At 38.0% G+C, this 25541-nt stretch overlaps 7 protein-coding genes across 16 annotated transcripts; 4 read left to right on the forward strand and 3 right to left on the reverse strand.

Moving 5' to 3' along the window:
* Positions 1-797: 797 nt before the first annotated feature.
* Positions 798-5328, forward strand: LOC104753013 (putative LRR receptor-like serine/threonine-protein kinase At1g63430). Of its 3 annotated transcripts, XM_010475278.3 has the most exons (13): positions 798-1550; positions 1888-2026; positions 2135-2206; positions 2295-2438; positions 2536-2676; positions 2774-2890; positions 2973-3037; positions 3119-3376; positions 3471-3676; positions 3760-3892; positions 3986-4143; positions 4248-4463; positions 4722-5328. In XM_010475278.3, the coding sequence occupies exons 1-13, from the start codon at positions 1469-1471 to the stop codon at positions 4983-4985; spliced, it is 1995 nt and encodes a 664-aa protein (XP_010473580.1). In that variant the 5' UTR covers positions 798-1468; the 3' UTR covers positions 4986-5328. The 3 variants fall into 3 exon arrangements, with proteins under 3 accessions (XP_010473580.1, XP_087345890.1, XP_087345891.1); XM_087489764.1 differs by lacking the exon at positions 2774-2890 and having other exon boundaries at positions 1013-1550; XM_087489765.1 differs by lacking the exons at positions 798-1550; positions 1888-2026; positions 2135-2206; positions 2295-2438 and having other exon boundaries at positions 2567-2676; positions 2774-2799; positions 2940-3037.
* Positions 5329-5632: 304 nt separating this feature from the next.
* LOC104753014 (putative copper-transporting ATPase HMA5) lies at positions 5633-9536 on the forward strand. 2 transcript variants are annotated; one of them, XM_010475279.3, is made up of 6 exons: positions 5633-6206; positions 6314-7717; positions 7806-8060; positions 8198-8320; positions 8433-8912; positions 8989-9536. In XM_010475279.3, exons 1-6 carry the CDS (start codon positions 5898-5900, stop codon positions 9409-9411), a joined length of 2994 nt encoding a protein of 997 aa, XP_010473581.1. In that variant the 5' UTR covers positions 5633-5897; the 3' UTR covers positions 9412-9536. The 2 variants fall into 2 exon arrangements, 1 of the variants encoding a protein (XP_010473581.1); XR_015584860.1 differs by having other exon boundaries at positions 5647-6206; positions 8164-8320.
* A 1402-nt stretch (positions 9537-10938) lies between these two features.
* Positions 10939-12907, forward strand: LOC104753016 (xyloglucan-specific galacturonosyltransferase 1-like). Its single transcript, XM_087489766.1, has one exon. The coding sequence runs from the start codon at positions 10972-10974 to the stop codon at positions 12823-12825; it is 1854 nt and encodes a 617-aa protein (XP_087345892.1). The 5' UTR covers positions 10939-10971; the 3' UTR covers positions 12826-12907.
* Positions 12908-13257: 350 nt separating this feature from the next.
* On the forward strand, positions 13258-14763 carry LOC104753018 (putative glutathione peroxidase 8). Its single transcript, XM_010475282.3, has 6 exons — positions 13258-13448; positions 13776-13852; positions 13938-13999; positions 14091-14209; positions 14307-14474; positions 14613-14763. The coding sequence occupies exons 1-6, from the start codon at positions 13404-13406 to the stop codon at positions 14643-14645; spliced, it is 504 nt and encodes a 167-aa protein (XP_010473584.1). The 5' UTR covers positions 13258-13403; the 3' UTR covers positions 14646-14763.
* Positions 14764-14784: 21 nt separating this feature from the next.
* Positions 14785-17660, reverse strand: LOC104753017 (cysteine-rich receptor-like protein kinase 15). The gene is made up of 7 exons (XM_010475280.3): positions 16799-17660; positions 16519-16656; positions 16309-16427; positions 15990-16200; positions 15650-15887; positions 15418-15568; positions 14785-15319 (listed from the first exon to the last, which is right to left on the reverse strand). Exons 1-7 carry the CDS (start codon positions 17583-17585, stop codon positions 15029-15031), a joined length of 1935 nt encoding a protein of 644 aa, XP_010473582.2. The 5' UTR covers positions 17586-17660; the 3' UTR covers positions 14785-15028.
* Positions 17661-17957: 297 nt separating this feature from the next.
* Positions 17958-20953, reverse strand: LOC104753022 (AT-hook motif nuclear-localized protein 5). The gene is made up of 5 exons (XM_010475292.3): positions 19941-20953; positions 19335-19402; positions 19128-19259; positions 18882-19040; positions 17958-18488 (listed from the first exon to the last, which is right to left on the reverse strand). The coding sequence occupies exons 1-5, from the start codon at positions 20440-20442 to the stop codon at positions 18204-18206; spliced, it is 1146 nt and encodes a 381-aa protein (XP_010473594.1). The 5' UTR covers positions 20443-20953; the 3' UTR covers positions 17958-18203.
* Positions 20954-22605: 1652 nt separating this feature from the next.
* Positions 22606-25194, reverse strand: LOC104753019 (AT-hook motif nuclear-localized protein 5-like). Of its 7 annotated transcripts, none has more exons than XM_087489773.1 (7): positions 24955-25171; positions 24800-24844; positions 24132-24623; positions 23691-23758; positions 23479-23610; positions 23226-23390; positions 22606-23098 (listed from the first exon to the last, which is right to left on the reverse strand). In XM_087489773.1, exons 3-7 carry the CDS (start codon positions 24619-24621, stop codon positions 22811-22813), a joined length of 1143 nt encoding a protein of 380 aa, XP_087345899.1. In that variant the 5' UTR covers positions 24622-24623; positions 24800-24844; positions 24955-25171; the 3' UTR covers positions 22606-22810. The 7 variants fall into 7 exon arrangements, with proteins under 7 accessions (XP_087345899.1, XP_087345898.1, XP_087345894.1 ...); XM_087489772.1 differs by having other exon boundaries at positions 24132-24628; positions 24955-25167; XM_087489768.1 differs by having other exon boundaries at positions 24132-24652; positions 24955-25167.
* Between the last annotated feature and the right edge of the window lie 347 nt (positions 25195-25541).

A 25541-nucleotide genomic window follows, 5' to 3' on the forward strand; every position in this document is an offset into this window, starting at 1 on the left:
AAGTTACAAAAATACGTGTTACTATCTGAAATCTTTACGTTTTACAAAACCTAAAAATTAGCCTTAACAGTATCATATTACAGTGAAATTAGAGTTTCTATTTCCTTGCCTTTTTGACTTTAATAACACATTTAAGTATTTGACCGTCCGATTAAAATATAAATATTATTTGATCATAGAGATGCGGTCTACGGTAGTACGGATGTCCCACAAACAGCTTAACAGAGCTCTAGATCACACCGTAGTAGTAGTAGACACCGTACCATAAAAATTCTCCTTTATTTTTTATGAATTAAATAAACGCGTTACTATTATTATCAATGATTAGCAAAACTCTTATTATATTATTACTCTCTCTGTTATTAAGAATCTTCCAACGCAATTTTATTCATTTTCGAACCTATTAATTATTCTAATACACTTCTCCTCCTCTAATTAAAAACCTGTCCCATTTTTTTTTATTTCTATGTTGATAAAAGCTTTTGAGTAGATCAGTTTCTAAAAATATTAATGATTGATTATATTCTTAAAAATATCATTTATTTGTTTACCACATACTAATGTATAGTATTAAAAAAAGCTATCACGATGGAATCTCATGCAAATAAATACAGTTGTACATATTTGCCACTAGAACAATCAATTCCTCATATAGAAAGATTTGGATATTTTCTTCTTTTTAAGCTCTATGCTAGTTGCCACATATATTTTATAGATTAAAAAAAAAATCCCACTGATATAATAATTTAGTAATACAAAAACAGATAAAATCGATCTAAAAACTGAAACATATTCATGTTACAAAAACATCCATAAAATTTAGAATATTTGAAAATAAAGTGAAATAAATAAAAGTAAAAAAGAGAAAGAGAAGATTCTTTCTTTCTAACAATGTTTTTTTTTTTAAATTTTTTTATTTCATATCAATATTCATACTTTTTTGTTTTCTTTGTCTAATTTACAAATTTTCTATTATTCTATTAAAAAATGTTAAAGCTAATTTTTCCCCTCCAACAAGGAAAAACAAAAAAAACAAAAACCTGTCTTTGAATCCAAGCCTCTTTCTCTCTCTCTCTCTCTCTCTCTCTCCCCCACACTTCACCATCTCTGCTAATTCCATACTTTTATCTTCTTCTCAGTGAGTTTCTTTGATAGGTTTATTGCTAAATCAATCATATAATCTTCTTCACTGTCTCCTTACCATTTCCTTGTTCCATTCTTCAGCTACTCTCTCTCTCTCTCTCTCTCTCTCGTTCTTTTTACTTTGCTAATCTTTGTTTCTCTTCTTGAGCTTTACAAAAACCTCATTTCTGCAGAGTACTTCTCCATTAAAGTTCTCGTCTTTCTTCTCCAGATTCTTCATCTGGAAACTTTGTTTTGATCCTCTCTAGAAGAATCTGGGTTCCGCTTCTTTTTTTTCTGTTTCGTTTTAATGAGACGAATTTGAAGGAATCTTTCGTAAAAGACGATGAGATCGAAGTTTTGTTCGTTGTTAGTTCTTGTTCTTGGGCTCTTCTTTGTTTCTTGTGATGGGTTTGCCTCTAATGAAGGTAACTTATATTTTGTTAAATCTCTTTACTTTTTGTGTTAATTTTGCTTAAACCCAGATCTCAGATTTCAATTGTTTTCTCGCTTTGTGTTAGGTTTACTAAGATAATGCTAGAAAAAAAAAAGCTCATACCTTTTTAGATTCTCCTCCAGTTTCTGTTAAAAAATTCTTCACTTAGCTTGAGGAGAGTTGGGATTAGTGTAGAATCTTAATCAAACCTGGAAAAAAATTGTACCTTTTTAACGATTAAGATCAGTGGAATCTATGAAGTTGAAGCTTTTTACTTTAAGGTCTGATCATATAAATCATCTAATAGATTTTTATGGATTGTTTCTTAGTTGGAGCTCTTAGAAGATTCAAGGAAGCTATCTATGAGGACCCTTTGCTAGTTATGTCTAATTGGAATGATCCCAATTCAGATCCTTGTGATTGGACCGGCATTAATTGCTCTCCATCTAAAGATCATGTTATCAAGATGTAAGCATCTTTTCATCTGTTTTCTTAGCATTTACTTATTGTTAGTTGTTTATGAGTGGTTTAGGATGAAGTTGGCTTTGATAGCCTGTGGATCTTCTTTTCTTGCAGAAATATATCTGCTTCATCGATAAAAGGGTTTCTTGCGCCGGAACTGGGTCAAATAACATACCTGCAGGAACTGTACGGTTTCATCTCTTTCTCAGATGTTCACAAATATGTAGTTTGATGCACTGAGTTTAGGAGTTGATATCTTTTAATGCTTCTGTAGAATCCTACACGGGAACATTCTACTTGGGACAATACCTAAGGAGATAGGAAAGCTAAAGAATCTCAAGATCTTGGACTTGGGAAACAATCATTTGATGGGACCAATCCCAGCTGAGATTGGGGGCTTGTCCAGCATCAAGATAATGTAATTCAGATTCAACCTTTTCGCCATCAAAATGACGCTTTCTTACCTTCTTAACAGATGAGTTGTTGAGATGACAGTATTGTTTCACATTTTACAGAAACCTTCAGTCCAATGGTTTGTCTGGAAAGTTACCTGCAGAGCTCGGTAACTTGAAGTACCTTAGAGAACTTCATATTGACAGGAATAGGCTTCAGGGAAGTCTTCTTGTTGCTGGAGCATCGGGGTATCAGTCGAAAGTGTAAGTTTAAAAGCTCAAGAAGCCAAAAACGGAAAACTGTGTGACTTCTGTCTATGATTGCAATGTTAATAGGCTTTTGTTTATTCCATTTATTTAGGTTTTCTTCGAATTCAAGTGGAAACATCGCCGGTTTGTGCAAGTCTTTGAAAGTAGCTGACTTTTCATACAACTTCTTCGTGGGAAACATTCCAAAATGTTTCGAGTACCTTCCAAGGTATTCTTATTATCTATGCTGTCTATCTTAACTCTCAAAGTCTCCGGTTTCGCCTGAGAGTTTCTCTTTTTATGGTCGCTAGGACGAGCTTTCAAGGGAATTGCATGCAAAACAAGGATATTAAGCATAGACCTTCTTCCCAATGCGGTGTGTAAGATGGATAATCGTCACTTCATCAATTCACGTGTTCGAATAGTTATGGTTTTCTGAATATGATTCCCGTCGCAGGTAATGCACAACTGGTCAAAACTCATGAAAGTCCGAGTGCACCCCCTAAACACCAGTCTGCTCAAATGGTGGCTAAGCACCATAAAGCATCAAAACCTAAATGGCTTCTAGCTCTTGAGATTGTCACAGGGTCAATGGTTGGTTTGCTCGTTCTGGTTGCACTTTTCTCAGCAATTCATCGCTGGAATAACAGATCATCTATGATCATTCCTTGGAAGAAATCTTCAAGTGAAAAGGAAAAGTTCACAGTCTACGTAGGTTAGAATCTTTCCAGAAATTCTCCACTTTCCAATACAAAGTCAAGGGAGCAAAGAACTCAAAAGAAATGTCCTTGTTTTTGTTTAAACTACAGATTCCGAATTGCTGAAGGATGTTTCAAGATTAACAAGACAAGAGCTCGAAGTGGCGTGTGAAGACTTTAGCAACATCATTGGTTTATCTGCAGATAGTCAGATCTATAAAGGAACAATGAAAGGTGGGTCTGAGATTGCGGTGATCTCTGTTTGTGTAAAAGAAGAAGATTGGACTGGATATCTTGAGCTCTATTTCCAGAGAGAGGTAGCTCTTCTCACATTATCATCATTCCCAAGTCACTTGGATAGAACAATCTTTGAGAAAATTCTCTTTTTCCTGTATATCAGGTTGCAGATTTGGCTAGATTAAACCACGAGAACACAGCAAAATTACTTGGATACTGCAAAGAGACCTCACCATTTACAAGAATGCTTGTTTTTGAGTATGCATCAAACGGAACACTATATGAGCACCTCCACTGTAAATAATCTAACTTCCTATAGAGCTTGTTTCATCATACTGCACTTGTTTGCCTAGATAACATGGTTATGATTAAATGCTTTTTTGATGCAGATGGGGAAGCGGCTTTAGTATCGTGGGCAAGACGGATGAAGATTGTTATAGGCATCGCACGTGGTCTCAAGTACCTTCATATGGAACTTGATCCTCCATTTACAATCTCTGAGTTGAGCTCAAACGCAATCTATCTCACTGAAGATTTTACTCCCAAGGTAAAGTGACGTGAGACCAGTTTGTTGTCTGAGCAATACAATTAATTAGTTAAGCAAAGCTTAGGTTCTCACATGTTTTCTTTTTCTGCCTTTGTCTGATGCAGCTGGTTGATTTCGAATGCTGGAAGACGATTCTTGCCAGATCAGAAAAGAATTTGAGAAATATTAGTAGTCAGGGTTCGATATGTGTGCTCCCAAGTGGAATGGAGAGCCGACATCTCGATGTGTCGGGTAATATCTACGCATTCGGCATTCTTTTGCTGGAAGTTGTCAGTGGAAGACCTCCTTATTGCAAAGACAAAGGTTTCTTAATTGAATGGGTAAGAAGAAAACATAAGATATTCTCTAAATACTTGAAACTGAGTAAATACCTCCTCTGGCTAAACCCCTAGAAAGGCCTCCTCCTTTTCACCTTTTCACCCAAACGGGTACATAGTGTTTATAGGAAGAATCGTATTCTTTGGTCTATGAATGTGAAAGTCTCGATCTTTTCCCCTGTTTAGTTTTGTTTGAACCTCGAATGTGGCTTCTGTTGCACGTGTTTTGACCATTTTACATGTTTTTGTTGCATTGTGCAGGCAAAAGAGTTCCTTGAAGCGCCAGAGGCAATGGCGGGATTGGTGGATCCAGAGCTGAAACATTTTAACCAAGAAGATCTTGAGACAGTATGTGAAGTGGCGAGCCAATGCTTGAACAGGGATCCAACCAACAACAACGACAATAACAAGAAGCCCTCAGTGCAAGAGCTATGCGAGACGTTGGAGAGTAAAATCAGTCTGTCAATTTCTGCAGAGCTTAGATCATCTTCTTTGGCTTGGGCCGAGCTGGCACTTGACTCGTGATGAGAAACGATATATGAAGGAGAAAGGAGTGTGGAATGATGAATGCTACTAACTAACTGAAAACCAAACCCTCAACTCTGTAAATCAATCGACTGCTGATTACAACATTTGATATTGTTTTTTTTTATTGGCTCTGATCTTGACGAGTGTGTTTGTGTTCTTGCGTTCTTAATTAGTTTTGTGTTTTTGGGGTGTTCAAAAGTGTTTGTAAAGGAAGAGAAGAAGGAACATAGAGTTTATGATAGATTTTTCTGTATTATTTGGAAAAATCTATGAGAGATTGAAGAATGTATTGTTTGGATCTATCAATCTTATGTTATACTATACTGCATTGGACCTCAAACATACTAGTATGCAATGCAAACGCTTACATGTGTTAGATTTAATATGAGTATACTTGAGTGCCGTCAAATACTAGTTAGCTAGACAGACACGTATAATAGATGGTAAAAATGGATATGGTTTAGGAAACTTTCGTCGATAGTATTATAGTAAGATTTTCTTTAATTGCACGCAAATACTATCAACAAAGTGTAACCGAAAATAGAAACACGTAAAGATTACTTCACCATGTCGTAATAATGAGACTGATAATTACTAAAACCAACCCACTATCTTAAAACGAACCTTAAAAGTCAAATGTGTTTAAGCTTTAAGAGGAGGATTATAAAAAAACAAAGAACAATGGCGGTTTCGTAAGTGTATTATTTATTGGTAGGACCCTATAATTTATATATTTATAGAATCGGCCCACTAATTTTGTCATTTACCTTTTTCCCTCGCCCGTTTTTATTTAAAAAGGCTAAAGCATTTCAAAGTCTCACATTTCCAAACAAAACCTAATTAAACCAAAAAAAGAATTCAAATTCAAATTCGATTAGACGGAGAGAAGAACCAGATTCGCTCGCTCACATGGCGACGAAGCTTCTGTCGCTTACATGCATACGGAAAGAGAGGTTCAGCGAGCGTTACCCTCTGGTGCGGAAGCACCTGACCAGGTCTCGCGGCGGCGGCGCCGGAGATGGATCGTCGTCGGAGACGGCGGCGTTTGAGATCGAAGAGGAGATTTCTAGGGCGATTTTTCAAGTGTTAGGAATGACTTGCTCTGCTTGCGCTGGATCTGTTGAGAAAGCTATCAAGCGTGTCTCTGGGATCCACGAAGCTGTCATCGATGCGTTGAACAATCGCGCTCAGATTCTGTTTTATCCTAACCTTGTCGATGTAAGCTATGATACGACTAATCTGATTCTCCAAAATTGAATCGATTTTGGGATTTAGGGTTTTTATTTAGTTTGCTCCTTTTTTATTTGGATTATTATTGTATATAGGTGGAGACAATTCGTGAGACTATTGAAGATGCTGGATTCGAAGCATCACTGATTGAAAACGAGGCGAATGAGAGGTCTAGACAAGTTTGCAGGATAAGAATTAGCGGTATGACTTGTACCTCTTGTTCTTCAACGATCGAACGAGTTTTGCAATCGGTTAACGGTGTACAGAGAGCTCATGTGGCTTTAGCAATTGAGGAAGCTGAGATTCATTATGATCCTAGACTCCTTAGTTACGATAGACTATTGGAAGAGATAGAGAATGCTGGGTTTGAAGCTGTGCTTATCAGTACGGGAGAGGATGTGAGCAAGATTGATTTGAAGATTGATGGTGAGTTTACTGATGAATCTATGGAGATAATTGAAAGATCTCTTGAAGCACTTCCTGGGGTTCAGAGTGTTGAGATTAGTCATGGAACTGATAAGATATCTGTTTTGTACAGACCCGATGTGACAGGGCCTAGGAATTTTATTCAGGTGATTGAGTCAACTGTTTTTGGTCATAGTGGTCATATCAAGGCAACGATATTTTCCGAAGGAGGGGTAGGCAGAGAATCTCAGAAGCAAGGGGAGGTTAAGCAGTACTATAGGTCGTTTCTGTGGAGTTTGGTTTTTACGGTACCTGTGTTTTTGACAGCCATGGTTTTTATGTATATCCCTGGAATTAAAGATTTGCTGATGTTTAAAGTCATCAATATGCTGACCGTTGGAGAAATCATAAGGTGGGTTTTGGCTACCCCTGTCCAGTTTGTTATCGGTTGGAGATTTTATACTGGCGCTTATAAGGCTTTACGCCGGGGATCGGCTAACATGGATGTTCTGATTGCTCTGGGAACAAATGCAGCCTATTTCTATTCCTTGTATACAGTGCTGAGAGCTGCAACCTCTCCTGATTTCAAGGGAGTCGATTTCTTTGAGACTAGCGCCATGCTCATTTCGTTTATCATACTAGGAAAATATTTGGAGGTTCTGGCTAAAGGAAAAACATCTCAAGCGATCGCAAAGCTTATGAACTTGGCACCTGAAACTGCGATATTGTTGTCCTTGGACGAGGAAGGGAATGCGAGTAGTGAGGAAGAGATTGATGGTCGACTGATACAGAAGAATGACGTGATCAAAATCGTTCCTGGTGCTAAAGTTGCTTCAGATGGTTATGTCATATGGGGACAAAGTCATGTGAATGAAAGTATGATAACTGGAGAGGCAAGGCCAGTGGCAAAGAGAAAGGGTGATACAGTTATAGGAGGCACTTTGAACGAGAATGGAGTTCTGCATGTTAAGGTTACAAGGGTTGGTTCAGAGAGTGCTCTTGCTCAGATTGTACGACTTGTTGAGTCTGCGCAGCTAGCGAAAGCTCCAGTACAGAAGTTGGCTGATCGGATTTCCAAGTTCTTCGTTCCTCTGGTGAGTAATCTGACATTTTAATAAACAGAAACATTAGTCTTTTCAAGGCACAGTAACTGTTTAAACTCACTGAATTTTAATGTTGCAGGTAATATTTCTCTCTTTCTCAACTTGGCTTTCCTGGTTCTTAGCTGGGAAACTGCATTGGTACCCTGAATCCTGGATTCCTTCTTCAATGGATAGCTTCGAGCTAGCTCTTCAGTTCGGGATCTCTGTCATGGTCATAGCTTGTCCATGTGCTCTTGGGCTGGCTACTCCAACTGCTGTTATGGTTGGTACTGGGGTTGGTGCGTCCCAAGGTGTGCTGATAAAGGGTGGCCAAGCTCTAGAAAAAGCACACAAGGTTAGTGTGGTAACTTGTTAAGCTTATAGGGTCTCTTGCCGCATTGTAACTTATTATATTGTATATCACTAAGGTTTTCTGTACCATTTTGTTTCTTTTAAAGATGATGAACCCTAACAGTTTCCATGACGGTGTAGATATCTTGCATTGTCTTTGACAAGACAGGAACTCTAACAATGGGGAAGCCCGTAGTTGTGGAAACAAAACTCCTGAAAAACATGGTACTTCGAGAGTTCTATGAACTTGTTGCTGCAACGGAGGTAATCTCTTGTAACCACTGAACATTGATAAAAAAAATTCTGGTTCAAATTTTCGAAACTCATGGCCTACATGAAAAATGATATCACTATGATGACACTGTCCTTTTATCAGGTAAACAGTGAGCATCCGTTAGCAAAGGCCATTGTTGAGTATGGTAAGAAATTCAGAGATGACGAAGAGAACCCTGCGTGGCCTGAAGCCCGTGATTTTGTGTCTGTCACTGGAAATGGAGTGAAAGCAATCGTTAAAGGAAGAGAGATTATGGTGGGAAACAAGAGTTTGATGACTAGTCATGGAGTTATTATTCCAGTCGATGCTGAAGAGTTGCTAGTCGATGCTGAAGATCTGGCCCAGACCGGGATTCTTGTCTCCATAAACAGCGAGTTGATTGGAGTTTTGTCTGTTTCGGATCCTTTAAAACCGAGTGCTCGAGAAGCCATCTCCATTTTAAAATCCATGAATATCAAAAGCATCATGGTAACTGGTGACAACTGGGGAACTGCGAATTCCATTGCTGGAGAAGTGGGTATCGACTCTGTTATCGCAGAAGCTAAACCTGAGCAAAAAGCAGAGAAAGTCAAGGAACTACAGGTACTTTAGTAGCTCCACACTAGAGTTCATATCTTAATTGCAACATGTGAATTGATAAAATCAACAAATTTTGCAGGCTGCGGGACATGTTGTGGCAATGGTGGGTGACGGAATCAACGACTCACCTGCTCTCGTGGCAGCGGATGTCGGGATGGCAATTGGTGCAGGAACCGACATTGCCATAGAAGCAGCGGATATAGTTCTGATGAAAAGCAACTTAGAAGATGTGATCACAGCCATTGATCTGTCAAGGAAAACGTTCTCAAGAATCCGTCTCAACTACGTATGGGCTCTCGGGTACAACCTCATGGGGATACCGATAGCTGCGGGAGTGCTTTTCCCGTGGACACGTTTCAGGTTGCCTCCATGGATTGCAGGAGCTGCAATGGCTGCTTCTTCTGTTAGTGTTGTGTGTTGCTCTCTCTTGCTGAAAAACTACAAGCGACCTAAGAAGCTTGATCATCTGGAGATCCGGGAGATTCAGGTGGAGCGAGTTTAAAAAAGTTAACTAAACAGAGTTTTATGGGTTGTTATATTTGATGAAACATTAAACCGTACTGTAAATTTCCACTCCTCATCTAGAAATAAAGTCCATTAACTATTAATGGATTTACTTTGCCTCCATATACTGTATATATATATTCGGAATCTTATAATTGTTTACAGATCTAGCTCTTCGGGTTTCTTCTTTCGGAAACAAGAAACATCACAATCATGAGAACTAGAGATCGCAGCAAGAAGGGAAAGATCGAGAACGAGTCGTCTCAAGATCGAGAATAAGGCCACAAGCTCATGCCTCATTGAGACAAGAAATGCTGACCGCTCCACCAAAGGATATCACAAAATGTATTGTCGAATTGGATTATTTAACTAATTGAATAAACCACTAAATGCAGCAGTTTTTACTAAAAAGCGTTCTTTGGAAAGTTTTTACATTTAGTGCTATTTAATGCATATAATTCTATCCAAACAAGTTTAGTTAACTTTCTCTACTATCTTTACAACCAAACACAATTAAAATATTTTAAATACCCATATACTGTATATAATGTTTTATAATTAATAAAGATATTTATAAGATTTATTCCAAATGAAAAAAAAAACTATTCTCCTATCATCTCTTTTTGATTTTAAAATTTACATGTAGTGAATCATCATATAATACATAAAATTAATAAAAAAATATATTTTTTCTGCATATATTGTGATTTGAAATTTTTTAAACAAACATATATTACTCAATTAATATAAAAAAATGTGTGTTCAACATACATATATTGTAAATTTACTGTATATAGTAAATTATAAAATTTTAAGAAGTTTATAATTTATAACTAATAAATCTAAACTTAATAAAAAGTTTAAAATTCTAAATATTTAAACATATTAAATTTTCAAAATTACACAAACGAATTATATTACATGACGGATTATATGACATTACAAGATTGAATTAATAATACTAAAAAATAAACTATCAGTAATATGATATTTCAATACAGGTTAAATCCTCATTTTAATGTTTTAACAACACAAATATAAAATATGTCAGAATCAAACTGATTTAAGTAAGAATGTAGTAAAGAAAAATTATTGTGCGGTATACCAATTTATATATTAAATTACTAAAATTAACAAAAAAAAGTATATTAGCAAATTAATATTAAAATATTACATTAACGAAAAAAAAAACTTATTCTGGAGTACACCGCGGGTGATAATTGCTATTATCTTAAATTCAAACTTGGACACACGTCAATTTAGTTCTTTTAGCTACTAAAACTTGGATTAATTTCATACGAGATTCATTACATGCTAAACACTAACACACTTAAAAAATATAATTAACATCTTTTACATATCCACACATCTATAATTAATCTAAATATATATTATTCTAAATGAAATACTTATATTTTTGTTACTCCAAGACGTGCAAACTCAATGATCCTATATTACAATTATTAGACGACGACGTGCGTTCATGTCCGTAGAAAGCAATATACAAAAGCTTAAACACAAAAAGTAGATTTCAAAAAAAAAACAACCAAACAAGAAAATGCCTGTCTCCGTCTCAAAGAGACGACCGAGAACATCCAAAAAAACCGAAACCGAGAAACCCGAGATAACACCTAAAGATTCTCGTACTTGCTCCAGATCAATTCTCTATCGTCTACCTCTCACGATTCTCTTTCTCTTCTTCATTTATCTTTGGTCCACTTCCACGACCGTTATCTCCGGTAATGTCGTTCACATTTGCATCACTTCCCGGAAGCTCAATGATCTTTATTGTCTCACTGCCGGTTCTCAGCCGGCTTTACGTGCACCAGTCAACAATTTCACTAAACCGGTCAGTGAAGGTGTGGTAAGAAGTAAAGAAGAGAAGAACGTTCTTGTTCTTGGTAAATATGGAGACAAGGGTTTCGCAAAAAATGAAACGGTCGGAACAAGCCTCAACGTCATAAAGAATGAAACTTTCACCGGAGAAAGAGTTGCCGTTCTTGATCAAGATTCTAAACCTATCCATGAGGAGAATCTTGATTCCGTTCTTGATCGAGATTCTGAATCCAAAATTAACGAGATTGATCACGATGTGCTGATTGACTGGGATCCAGAAACCGGCGAAGAACGATACAGATATTTCAAATCTAAGGACGAAGACGAGGAAACCGCTCTGAAAGCCGTTGACAAGTATCTTCAAATACAAAGATCTTGGCTATCGATGGGAAGCAACCGCAAAAAGCCTGGATCCTGCGAAGGACAAGGGGTCTACGTTTATGAGTTACCGTCCAAGTTCAACAAAGATTTGTTGGGGGAATGCTCCGATATGGTTCCATGGGCCAATTTTTGCAGCTACTTCAAGAACGATGCATTTGGTGAATTGATTGAGACTCTCGGTAAAGGCTGGTTCAAAACGCATCAGTATTCTCTTGAGCCGATCTTTCACTCTAGAGTTTTGAAGCATCCATGTAGAGTTTATGATGAGAGCCAAGCGAAGCTCTTCTACGTGCCTTTTTATGGTGGTATCGATGTTTTGAGATGGCATTTTAAGAACGTTTCTGAGGATGTGAAGGATGTTTTGGCAATCGAGGTTGTTAAATGGCTCGGATCAAAGCAATCATGGAGGAAAAACGCCGGGAAAGATCACGTTTTCGTTCTCGGAAAGATCTCTTGGGATTTTAGGAGGAATGATAAGTTTTCTTGGGGGTCAAGTTTACTTGAGATGCAAGAAATGAAAAACCCTACAAAGCTTCTCATTGAACGTAATCCATGGGAAGCTAACGACGTGGCGATACCTCATCCGACATACTTCCACCCGAAAACAGACGACGATATCGCCAACTGGCAAAACAAGATCATCGGAAAGCCTCGCCGGAGCCTAATCAGCTTCGCCGGTGGAGCAAGACCTGGCAAGCCTGATAGCATCCGGTCAATATTGATTGACCAGTGCACCTCATCTCCAAACCAATGCCGGTTTTTGAACTGTACCGACGGAGGCTGCGATAAACCGGAAACGGTTATTGAGCTTTTTAGGGATTCGGAGTTCTGCCTCCAACCGCCCGGAGACAGTCCGACAAGGAAATCGATTTTTGATTCTCTCATATCAGGTTGTATTCCGGTGATCTTTGATCCGTACAGCGCGTATTATCAGTACACGTGGCATTTACCGGAAGATCATCGGAGATATTCAGTGTATATAAACAAAGAAGACGTGAAGGTGAAGAGAGTGAACGTGATCGAGAAGTTGATGTCAAAGACACTAAGGGAAAGAGAGGATATGAGGAGTTACATTGTTCATGAGCTTTTGCCAGGTTTGGTCTATGGAGATAGTAATGCCAAGTTTGAGAGGTTTCGAGATGCTTTTGATATTACTATGGATAGTTTACTCCGTAAGATTGCAAAAACTGTATAATTTTTTGTTTTCTTTGAATCTCATTGTCATTTTTTTTTCCAAATGTAGTTCGATTATTTGAATATTTTAGGTTTCAAAAACTGATGTGACCTCAAAAGATGATTCCCAAAATGTTTTAAAATACCTCATTGCATAAGGTAGGGTGACTTATTATGAATTAGAGTTTGGTAGGATAAAATAGAAAATAGCAGTTCTAGAGAAAAAAAAATTTGCTAGGTTGATACAAAATAAAAATTATTACAAAAATCAACAATAAGCTACCTGTTTCATTGATATGATTGTCATTGACAAATCTTTTCTTCTATACTAGTTTGAAATACATAAATTACATGTTGATAAATGGTAAATGCTGAAGAAGTATAAATGTGGCCCATTAGACATAAGCCCATGAAGCCCAAACGTTAATTACGATAAAGATAATAAGGTAACAATATCAAACGCCACGCGCACTGGCCGCGCGTGTAAAGCGATCAATTGCCACAAGTCTCAAGTCTCTACTTTTTTAGCTTCTCGGCTTCAGTTTCTCTCTTTCCTCGTTGACTCCTTTCTGATTCTGGCATTTCTAATTTTCTAGTGCAATGGCGGCGAAGGACCCAGAATCTGTTTACGAGATAAGAATCGAGGTGATTAAAATTGCTCTAACTTGAATCATCGATTCTGTAACACTCTCTGTCTCTGTCTCTGATAACTTGAATGTGTAGTTTTTTTTATTTTGTTCTTGAAAGGAAGCACCTTTGGTATGGGTTTTAAGACAATCTGATAATAGTGTGAAAAGATTTTTACTTTGAGGTGTCTTGTTGGTTATAAGAGCTGTTAGAGTATGATGGATCATGTTGTCAGTTTGAACATTGCTTTGTCTTCTTCTGTTAATTGGGGATTGTTTTGTATGATCTTTGATTGAGTTCTTGTGTTGGCCTCTCTGAGTCTTTATAGCTGAATAATTGCAACAGGATGCAAAGGGAGACAGCTTAGTACTCAGTCAATACAAAGATAAAGTTCTTTTGATTGTCAATGTTGCTTCCAAATGGTTGGTTGTTTTTTTATACTAAAACCTTCTGTTAAAATGTTAGTTTTCTTGTCTTGTTTATTATACTATTCTCTGATGGTTTCAGTGGGATGACAAACTCAAACTACACTGAGTTGAATGAGCTTTATAGCAAGTACAAAGACAAAGGTATATATGATTTTTCAACAAATGTCTGTGTAAGTAAGTCTCTTGTTTTTTCCACGCGATTAGCTTCTCCATTGATGTTTTCTTGTTGCAGGTCTGGAGATTCTAGCATTTCCTTGTAACCAGTTTGGTGACGAGGAACCGGGAACTAATGACCAGATTACTGACTTTGTCTGTACTCGTTTCAAATCTAAATTCCCCATTTTCAACAAGGTGGTAGATCACTAGACGAATTCATTACTATTCTCTATGTCTTGAGTTTCTCTTTTTTTTAAAGTAATTGAATCTGTCCGGTTGTGTTGTGTAATAGATTGAAGTAAACGGAGAGAATGAATCTCCTCTGTATAAGTTCTTGAAGAAAGGCAAATGGGGAATCTTCGGTGATGACATTCAATGGAACTTTGCTAAGTTTCTTGTTGACAAGAAGGGTCAAGCCGTAGAACGTTATTATCCAACTACTTCCCCTCTTACACTTGAGGTAACGAAACACACTCTCTCTCTCTCTCTCTCTCTCTCTCTCTCTCTCTCTCTCTCTCTCTCTCTCTCTCTCTCTCTCTCTCTCTCTCTCATTCACTCTCTGTCTCCGTTAACTTCTCTGTCTAATTTTTTTCTGCAGCATGACATAAAGAAGCTTCTGAATATCTCCTGAGATGATGAAAGCTTTGTTGTTGAATCGAATTGTATTTGATAATGAACCTCTCTCATATAATAAAGAGTTATGACATTGACTTGGATTTGAAATATTTGCTCTGTTTTTGTTTCCTAAATCCTAACATGTTGCTCTCCCATTAAGGTTGATAAAAAGACACCAGAGCATCATCATATTATAAGAGAATCAAGTTGCCTAAGATACAAAAGAACTAATAAAATCTTGACAGGTTCACAAAACAAAACTAAAGGTGGTTAAGCTGGTTTTAGTTTAGATGAACCAAACTGATCCAATCTGTGAGCCAAATGATCAAACCTAGTCCAAGGTTTCATTGAAAATAAATAATAGCAGATGATTCCAGCGTTGTAAGGTTAACATCATATTCAACGAGGATATATATCAGTGATTAACGAACGGTCAACAGACGTGCTCCATTGATGAAGCTGATTTCTACTCTGAACGGAAAACCCTGGTTGCTGAGGCACTGGTAGAGTCACAGTATTACTAGTGAGCATCACGAAAATGGTTGACAAGGTCGGACGCTTTACAGGATCTTCTTGAACACATAAAAGTCCGATATGGATGCATCGAATCACTTCATTCTTCTGGCAATCTTCTACAATGATTGGATCCACGAGATCTAACGCTGTTCCGTTACTCCAAAGCCTCCAAGCCTAGAGGATATCAATCAATCAGTTCTTGCAATGCAAGCAATCAATCAGTTCTTGCAATGCAAGCAATCAATACATGTATAACTTATACTGTAACTTACATATGTGACCAAGTCACGTGCGACGTCTCTCTCGTGGAAGCTGCTATTCTTCCTACCGCTTATAATCTCAAGAACTAACACTCCAAAGCTATAGACATCAGATTTCATAGAGAAGTGTCCACTCATCACATATTCAGGAGGCATGTAACCGCTGATATTCAGAAGGAAATAATTATTGGTACTGTCAGAGTACTATGTTCAACTTATGACAACTAGAGCCGGAAAGACTTACAGGGTACCAACTACTCTGCCTGTCTTCTCTTGGGTTTGGTCCATTCCAAAGATCCTTGCCATTCCAAAATCAGCAATTTTCGGATTCATATCCTCGTCAAGGAGAATGTTACTCGCTTTGAGGTCACGGTGTATGACCGTGAGGCGTGAGTCTTGATGAAGATAGAGAATCCCTCTAGCGATCCCATCAATGATCCTGTATCGAAGAGTCCAGTCTAGTTGACCTTTCTTTGCAGGGTCTAAAAGCACATCCATAAATTTTACAAGTTAGCTTCCAAAATATTTTGCAACCTTTGATATTCAAGAACGAGTAAACGAATCATTGAAACAATGTAACTGACCAAAGATGATATAATCAAGGCTTTTGTTGCGCACATACTCGTAGACCAGTATTCTTTCTTCACCTTCTAGACAAAATCCTTGAAGCCTTACCAGGTTTCTGTGCTGAAGCTTTGCCACAACAACAACCTCGTTCTTGAACTCTGTTTCACCTTGTCCTGAAGTTTTCGACAGTCTCTTGACCGCAACTTCAGTCCCATTCGATAATATTCCCTACCCATGTTTTTAATTTTTTATGAAGCAAAGCATCATGTTGTTATCCAAATGTGTAGGCAACACCAATAAAATTAGACAACCTCAAGAGGAACAGTAAAATAATACCTTGTAAACCTCACCAAATCCACCTCGACCAATCTTATTTCTCTCTGCAAAATCATTTGTTGCAGTTTGGATTGTTCTATAATCGAGCTGCAGTGAGTCTGCAGTTGTTATATCATCTCCTGTTGCACAATAAAAGTCATTAGTAACCAGAATCAATCACATCAGTCACTCAAACCCACAATAAAGATTAATGACTTGAAGAATCTTTACCATAAAATGCAGGTGCTGTGTCATAAGTCTTCTTTGCCCTCTTTGCAAGGAAACAATAACAAGCTATGGGAAGCAGGACAACCAAAATAACAGGTACAACAATGGCTACCACTAAGACACTTGAATTACCACCTTTCCCTGCGTTTTAAAGATTATCATTTGCTTTTGGTACACAGCAAGATGGATAGTACTGGCAGATGAATCAAAAGTCAAAAAATATAAACTTTCCTTACTGGTAACTAGAGAAAAAAAAGTACAGAGGAAAAAGAAGTAAGTTCACCTGGTCGCAGAGGAGATGGCACACGAGGTGGGGGCAGCATTCGTGTTGTAATGGCGGTTTCATTGTAGAAAGGAAATAGCTCGTACCTAGAATTACAACTAGGATAAAAAACTCTTGCCCCAACTTTGTAAAAAGGCAATCCATTACCATTAATGCATAGTTGCAAGCAACGCAAACAGTCTGGTGTCGTGAGATCAGGTGTGCACTGAAGCAGGCCGTACAGATTCTGGAACGCAGTCCAATTAGTCTTAAACGTAATGAACTTTCGAGGACTATTCGCTGCCTCGACCGCAGCTTTGTCGAGATTAAATGACACCGTATCTTCGAACTGGACTTGTCTATATGACATATTGTAGGGGTTAATCATGCGAACTCTTTGTCTGAGTGTAGGGGCCGATAGGATATTGCGGTCAGAGTATCTGAGCGTACACTGATCGTAGTAGAGCACGGCTTCCCTCATATTAGGACAACGAGTAAGCGTGTCGTTGACGGAAAAGACGACGCAGTTACGGCAAACCTCCGGCGAGAGGTCTCCCCGGCAGAGGAAAAGACCGGTGATCACATCGGGGGATTCTCCAGCCGTAGCAGTTTGGAATCCGGTGGAGTATGAAGCATTGCGGGAAGAGAGAGAAGCCAAAAGAGTTGTGAGATTGGTGGAGTAAGTGCTGTTTCTTGAGAAAGTTGTCGTGTTCGGACAGAAATCACCTAGGAAATTAGGATTTTGAGCACAAGCTGTGAAACTAGTATTGAGGAAGGATAAAATGAAAAGGAAGATCAAAGAAGACATGCTTCGTGTTTAACTTCTCGCTTTTTTTTTTTTTTGGTCACAAAACCTTTAAATAGAGTCTGCTTTGTGACGTCTGAAGAAAACTCGGTTAAAGTCACAGTAAACGCCTCTTGTCTGTTTATGTTACTTTGAATTTTCTTGCGCAACTCTTTTCCTGCGACTTCAGAACATTTCATGGTTCCTTGACTCCTTCGAGGACGTCAGGTAGAGTCAAGGACGTCAGATACAAAAACCATGAAGTCTAGAAGATTCTCTACACATTCTTAGAATTTATGCCAACCCTCTGCAGGGAGTATAATCATCGTCGCATCTTTCTTCACCTTCCTTCTCATAAAGCCATTACAAGAGCAAATAAATCGGAACTAGTACAAATATAGTTAAAACATCTCCTTAAAAAGCCTGAAAGTGGGGGTGGTTCTGTTACATTTAACAATGTTAGAAGGTACTGAGAGATCTGGTCTCAAATCCTTAAATGTCTGGTTTTAACATTCCCAGAGATAAGATAAATCTACAACAACAAAGATATGTACAGCACTCACATTCTGTATGCTGCTGCTTCTTCTTCAAAGACTAAAGGGTGGTGGTGGTAGGAAGAAAGACTAATGTTTTTGTTTAGAATCATCCACGAGTCAAATCAATATCAGTGAGTAGGGTTCTACTCGAGTCAAGTGATCTGCCTGAGCCTGAACCTGAACCGGGCCATCCGCTCATTCCCTGAGCTGAGAAGTTCTGTGGCGTCTGCTGACCCGCCGATGCTTCTGGTTCGGGTGCACTAGCTGGTGTGGTCTCCATGTCGCTATTGTTTTGCTCTTCCTTTGGTTCTTTTTCTTGTTTGATGGTCTTGTTGTTATTGGTAGTATAGGACTTTACACTTGCTCCGTATACAAAACTACAAGCTACCACCTTCAAAATTACAAACAAGTTTTTCAGTTTATGAGACACATTACATATAAACAGATCCAAACAAACAAAACAATGTTTTAAACTTTTGTATTCCGGGTAGCACAAATTTTATACCAAACAATTACAACCAAAACAAAACTTCACGGAACCAAACAAAAATTACAATAAATAAACATTATGTATCAGAAATGAACCATTTACTTCTTTGTTTAGGTTTGTTAGTCCAAAACTGAGCTGAACTAAAAATTGTTAAACGGACACTGACAAGGTAAAAGCACCAAAAACTGAGTATAAATTTTGTGTAAAGATGCATTCAAACACATGTAAACAGCACAAACAAATCATTAAATATGATGTTTAGATTCACTTTCCAACCATTAAGATTCAAAGTACCTGAACGAGGCTGGCTGCGATAAGCATTCCAATTCCACCACCAATAACATGACCTTCAATACCAGAAAGAGAGACACTCAAACCGCCTGTTCGACTTTTGGATCCACCTTCTTCATTCACCAGATAAGATCCACCTAAACTTAGAATCTCAAAACGTCCCTATAGAACACAAAGAAGGGATAAGAATCTTTAGTTTTCCATGTTTTCATTCTTTTTTCCGATTAACTGATTGAACGATTTTGAAACCTCGAATGTTAATGAAGGTGCTGTTGAAGCGGGTTCACGCAGAGTGACTGAAGAAACCGTTCCAGTGCCTGACATTATACATAGAGCCCGAGGTCTTTTCTGTGAAAAGGACAAAACTTTCGAGACAATGTCCTACAAGAAAAATATAAAGACGAAACTGAAAAGCTGCATAAATCATTAAGATTGAAAGGAGTTTTGAGAGTTTACTTCTCCTGCTCCAACGCTGATGACATGAGGTGCAAAAGCAAATCCAGCTGATGTATTCATCCACTCACCTAAAGTAATTAACAGAGTTAAGTGACATTATAATGACCAAATACTTATCTCAACACAAGTGGATCAGTCATATTACTCTTTCACAGCTGAGTAGCAGTAACCTACCAATTGATGCTGAGTAGCAGTAACAACAGAGCTAAATTGGTAACCTAATTTGACCATAGAATCATCTTAAGCTTGACCATAGAATCATCTTAAGCTTTCTAGCATCCAAAATCTAGCTCTAATCATAAGACCCCAGCTCGTGTTCAATGTATGTAGAAGAAAGTTGTTCTAAAGATAACATTTTGTATCTAAAATCAAGAAACTGATTTCGTCCAAATCTACTAATGCTGAGTTGACTAACCACATCCTAATGACCAATTACTCATACTCATCTGTTGTTGAGTGGCAATAACAACAGAGCTAAAGAAACAAAACAATAACTTAACCATAGCTTCTACCATTCAAACTTTCACCTAATCACAAAAGATCCAAGCTCATGTCCTAAGCAACAACTAAACTAGATCAAGTACAGAGAAAAACTTGAGATCTCACCAAGATTAGCCAAACGTTGCTTCCTTCCAGTTCCAGGGGGTCGACCTCTGGCTCGTTTAGGTGCATTAGGATCAGACATTGAAGAAGAGTCCTTAGACTTCTTACTAACACAAGGCATTGGAGAAAGCCCTAAAGAAACTTGTCCCTCAGGAGCATACTTTCTCGGCCTTCCACGTTTCTTCTTAGCCATCGGTGTCTCCGGCGGTGGCTGAGGCTGCGACAAAGGCGGCTGAACCGCCGCAGAAGAACCCATCCCCATGTGAATGCTGTGTCCGAAATCAGAGTACCTCTGCTGCTCAGCCATGGAGAAAGGAGGCCCTGGGTTGCTAGCCTGAGGGTGATGAATGTTAGGGTTTAACATTGGCCTCATCCTGGGAGGTGGCGGCGGCGGCGCGTGAAACCCACTCGCGACTTGGGAAGGTGTAAGATTGGTAAAGGCTCCTCTCTGAAGATAGTACTGAGGATGCGAGCCTGGAAATGCCATAGCTTCTCTCCCATCCATGCATTAAAAACCCTAAATTACAACTCTCTCTAAGAGATTTTAAAAAAGGAAACTTTTCTCAAAAAAAACAAAAATTTATCAACCAACTAGAAATCGTAAACCCTAAATCCCCAAAGTAGTAAAGAGAAACAACAATGGCGGGTTTTTATAATATACCCAGTAATCAAGTCGGGTCTTTTCAGCTATGGATTCAAGATCCAAAATTGTTTCAATGAACCCTAGAAAAAAAAAGGCTAAATCTTGAGTTCACTTAGAAATCGAGAAAGTAAATTACAGATTTGAAATGTATGTAGACAAAACAGTTAAAAGTAGCTCCTCGTACTGTTACAGTCTCCTCTAGCAGAGAAAGCAAATCTCAGAAAAAAAAAAAAAAAAAAAGGAGACTGAAGAAGAGAAAGGAGCGTGACGAAGACGACCCTTGTTTTCTATTTATATATTTCTTTTAATTAATATTGTGTTATTGTCTTCTTTTTTTCTCCCTTTTTTGAGAATATTAAATTTGGTTTGTTTGAGATTTTTATTTATTTATTAAAAAGGATATAGACTTTCTTGAATGATTTTATAACAAAATCTAATAATGTCTCATTACATCTCTCTGACTGAAAACGAAATTTATTAGTCACTGGGAATATTATTCATTAATATTTAATGCTTTTCATGAATAAATTATCATCTTGTTGGAAGAACATCTACTAAAAAAAAACTAAAATATCAAAACATTTATTATGGGGCAATTTTTGTTTATATTTATTTAAATTTACTATTTTAATTAATTTTCTAAGTATTTCGGATACTTCAAAGCCAAATACACTAGTCTTTTTTTTTTTACGATCAAACCCCATATATTAAATTATCGAAAGAGAGCCAATTAGGTACCGACGAGCTTACATGGGAAAAACAGAAACCTCGTGCTCTTGCACATTTCGCAAGTTTATCGGCATGAATATTATCCTCTCGGGAAATATATCTAATACTAAAATTAGCAAATCTATCTCTGAAATGAATAAAATCCTTCAATTCTGATGAAAAGGTCGGCCAATCCTCGATATTAGACGTCATCCTTAGGAGGTCTGAACAATCCGTAGCAAAAAGGGCTTTATCCAAGTCCAACGCTAATAAGCACTCCATAGCCCAAATAAGGGTATCTAACTCTGCATGTAATGGGGATAAGCTTTTGCGCGATCCTTTTAGCCCCATGTGCAGGATTCTATCACCGATAGACGCAATCCAGCCATGCCCACTCCTATCCACCTCTGTATGCCAAGATCCATCTATAAAGCATACAAGGAATTCTTGAGGAATTGGGATCGAAGGTATGCATGCTTCTACTACCGCTGGTGCTAAGTCTCTGTTATTTGCTCTTCTCCAAACTTCTTCTTCTTGGATAGCTTTCTCCAGTGTATCTTGCGGAGATTCAGAGATATTTTCAAACACTTTCTTATTTCTTGCCTTCCAAATGTACCACATCATCCACGGGAACATTCTCAAGTTTTGATCAGTTGCACCAGAGTCTCTGCCACGCCCATATAGAAAATCGAGGTTGCTATATAGGGAAGATGAAGGGAACACCATAGGATGGGAAGGGATTGTCGATAAAGCCCATACTTGACGTGCTGGGGGGCATTCAAATAGCACATGGTTTATAGTTTCCTCCTCCGCTCCACATCTAGGGCAATCTTTATCTCTACCAATATGGCGATAATGCAGGCGTTGACATGTTGCCAAGCACCCAGTCACACATTGCCAAACGAAATGCTTAAGCTTCCGTGATGTTTTTAACTTCCATGCTTGCGCCTTAAGTGTCGTAACACTAGGTCCCTGAGAAGAGAGGTCGCAAGCAGGGCGAGAGATAGCTCTCGCGGCTTCGTATCCAGATTTAACGGTATAATTTCCAGACTTTGTCAGAGTCCAAGAATAGCCGTCCCTCGAGGCATTCAAGCTCGGTTTAATCCCAAAATAAGGGTAATTTCTTTCGGGGGGAAGAGTTCCCGAAGACGTTCAATTTTCCACTTTTTTGTGTTGAAATCTATCAAGGTGTTAACACAAATCAAAAGATTTCTCTCACTAGTTAAACTTTGGGGTGGCCGTGCTGGCGACCAAATACACTAGTCTTTCAGTGAACAACACAACTATTGAAGTTGTTGGTGAACACAGAAAAACAAAGAGTTAAAATCTCCTTAAATAGCCTGAAAGCAGGGAGTTCAGTTACATTAACAATGTTAGAAGGAACTGAGAAATCCCTTCTCAATCATGAAATGTCTGGTTTTAACATTCCCAGAGAGAGAAATCTACAACAACAAAGATATGTACAGCACTATGTATGCTGCTGCTGCTTAAGAGACTAATAATGCTTTTTTTTGGTTTTGAATCATCCGCGAGTCAAATCAATATCAGTAAGTAGGTTTCTGCTAGACTCTAGTGACCTTCCTGAGCCTGATCCAGAACCAGGCCATTCGCTCATTCCCTGAGCAGCTGAGAAGTTTGGTGGCGTCTGCTGACCCGCCGATGCTGCAGCTTCTGGTGCACTACACGGTGTGCTCTCCAAATCGCTATTGTTGTGCTCTTCCTTTGGTTCTTTTTCTTGTCTGATGGTCTTGTTGTAATTGGTATTATAAAACTTTGCACTTGCTCCATATACAAAACTACAAGCCACCACCTTCAAAGTAACAAAAAAGTTTTTCAGTTTAAGAGACACATTACATATACAACTAAACATTCGTATTAGTTGTTTCCCCTCGTTATAGCTTCACTTTTCAACCATTACGAAGATAAACTCAAAATACCTGAACGAGGCTGGCTGCGATAAGCATGCTAATTCCACCGCCAATAACACGACCTTCGCCATCGCCATCAGAAAGAGAGACACTCAACCCGCCTGTTCGACTTTTGGATCCACCTTCATCATTCACCAGATACGATCCACCTAAACTTAGAATATCAAAACGTCCCTAAGGAAAACAAGAAAAAAGGATTCTATTAGAAATCTCTTTCCAGGTTTTGTATTTTCTCGATTAACAGAATGAACGATTTTGAAACCTTGAATGTTAAGTGAGGTGTTGTTAAAGCGGGTTGACGGAGAGTGACTGAAGAAACTGTTCCAGTGCCTGACATTATACAAAGAGTTCGAGGTCTTTGTTGTGAAAATGACACAATTTTCGCAACAATGTCCTGCAAGAAAAATAAAATTAAAATTGAAACAATGTAAAGCTACATAATCAGTAAGATTGAAAAGAGTTTTGAGAGTTTACTTCTCCTGCTTCAACGCTGATCACATGAGGTGCAAAAGCAGATCCAGCTGATGCATTCATCCACTCACCTAAAGTAATAAACAGAGTTAAAAGTTTTCAATTGACTAATCACATTAGAATGAACAATCATATCAACATAATACCAAACAATCAATGTTGAGTAGCAGTAACAACAGAGCTACATCAATAACATAATCTGGCCATAGAATCATCTAGCAGGATCCAAGCTTTACATATATTATATTTTATAGTCTTGTACCATGTTGGCCAACCACATTGGAATGACCAATTACTATCTCAACTCACATTAAATCAACCTCCACACATGGATCAGTCAATCTAATACCTAACAATCAATATTGAGTAGCAGTAACGACAAAGCTAAAGCAACAACTTAACACTTGACCAAGTAAACAGAAAAAAAAAAACTCGAGATCTCACCATGAGTAGCCAAGCGTTGCTTCCTTCCAGTTCCAGGAGGTCGACCTCTGGCTCGTCTGGGTGCATTAGGGTCATCAGACATTGGAGATGAGTCCTTAGACTTATTATTACTAACACAAGGCATTGGAGAAAGCCCTAGAGAGACTTGTCCATCAGGAGCATACTTTCTCGGCCGTCCACGTTTCTTCCTAGCCGTCGGTGTCCCCGCCGGTGGCGGTGGCGGTGGCGGCTGCAACTCCGCAGCAGAAGCAGAGGAACCCATCCCCATGTGAATACTGTGCCCAAAATCAGAGTGCCTGTGCTGCTGCTCAGCCATGGAGAAAGGAGGCCCAGCCTGAGGGTGATGAATGTTAGGGTTTGACATTGGCCTAAACCCCGGAGGTGGTGGCGGCGGTGGCGCGTGAAGACCACTCGCGACTTGGGAAGGTGTAAGATTGGGAAAGGCTCCTCTTTGAAGATAGTACTGAGTATGCGAGCCTGGAAATGCCATTGCTTCTCTTCCGTCCATGCATTAAAAAACCCTAAATTACAAATCTTTAAAGAGTAAAAAAAAAAAAAAAAAAGAAGAGATTTTTTTTTTAAAAAGAAACTTTAATTCCCTAGGAAATCGTAAACCCTAGTTCCCCCCTAGTAGTAAAGAGAACAACAATGGCGGTTTCTTAATTTACCCAGTAATCAATCAGCTTTCAAGATCCAAATTGTTTCTATGAAACCTAAAAAAAAAACAAAAAGAAGTTAAAATCTTGAGTATCACTAAGAACTCGATTGCAGATTTGAAATTAAGAAAACAGGGGAAAGTAAGTAAGTAAGTGGCTTCTCCTACAGTTAGATTTAATGGAGAAATCTAGGGTTTCTGAGATGGAGAACACAATGTGTATCAGAGGAGATGACAAAGGAAGATGAAAGAAGAGACAAATCAGGGAGAAGAGACAACAGATTTATAATTTTGATTTTTTTTTTCTTTTAATATTTGTGAACTTTTTGAATTGGAGAGGCCTTACTCTGAAAGTTAGAAGACCAAAGAAGAAGAAGAGAGAAAGGAGAGTGACGACCATTGTTTCCTATTTATATATTTTCTTTTAATTTATTTAGTTTATTAAATTTTGGTTAAAGATATATATTCAATATTTTTCTCTTTTTTTAGAATATTAAATTAGTTTGTTGAAGAATATTTTTTAATTGAAAAAGGATATTAGAACTTTCTTATTACAAAATATAATGTTTCATTAGATCCCTGACTGAAAAGCAAAATTTATTAGTCATTGCTGTTATATTCATTATTAATATTATTAGCTTTTCATGTATTGTTTGCTTTGATTTTCAAAAAATTATATGCTCGTAATGCCTCTTACCATTTAAGTTTTGTTTTATCATCAAACTCTAAATTACTAAGAAAAAAATTACTTAACA

This window comes from Camelina sativa, chromosome 16 (genome assembly GCF_030686135.1).
Source record: "Camelina sativa cultivar CO46 ecotype springtype chromosome 16, ASM3068613v1".
Taxonomy (NCBI): Eukaryota; Viridiplantae; Streptophyta; class Magnoliopsida; order Brassicales; family Brassicaceae; genus Camelina; species Camelina sativa.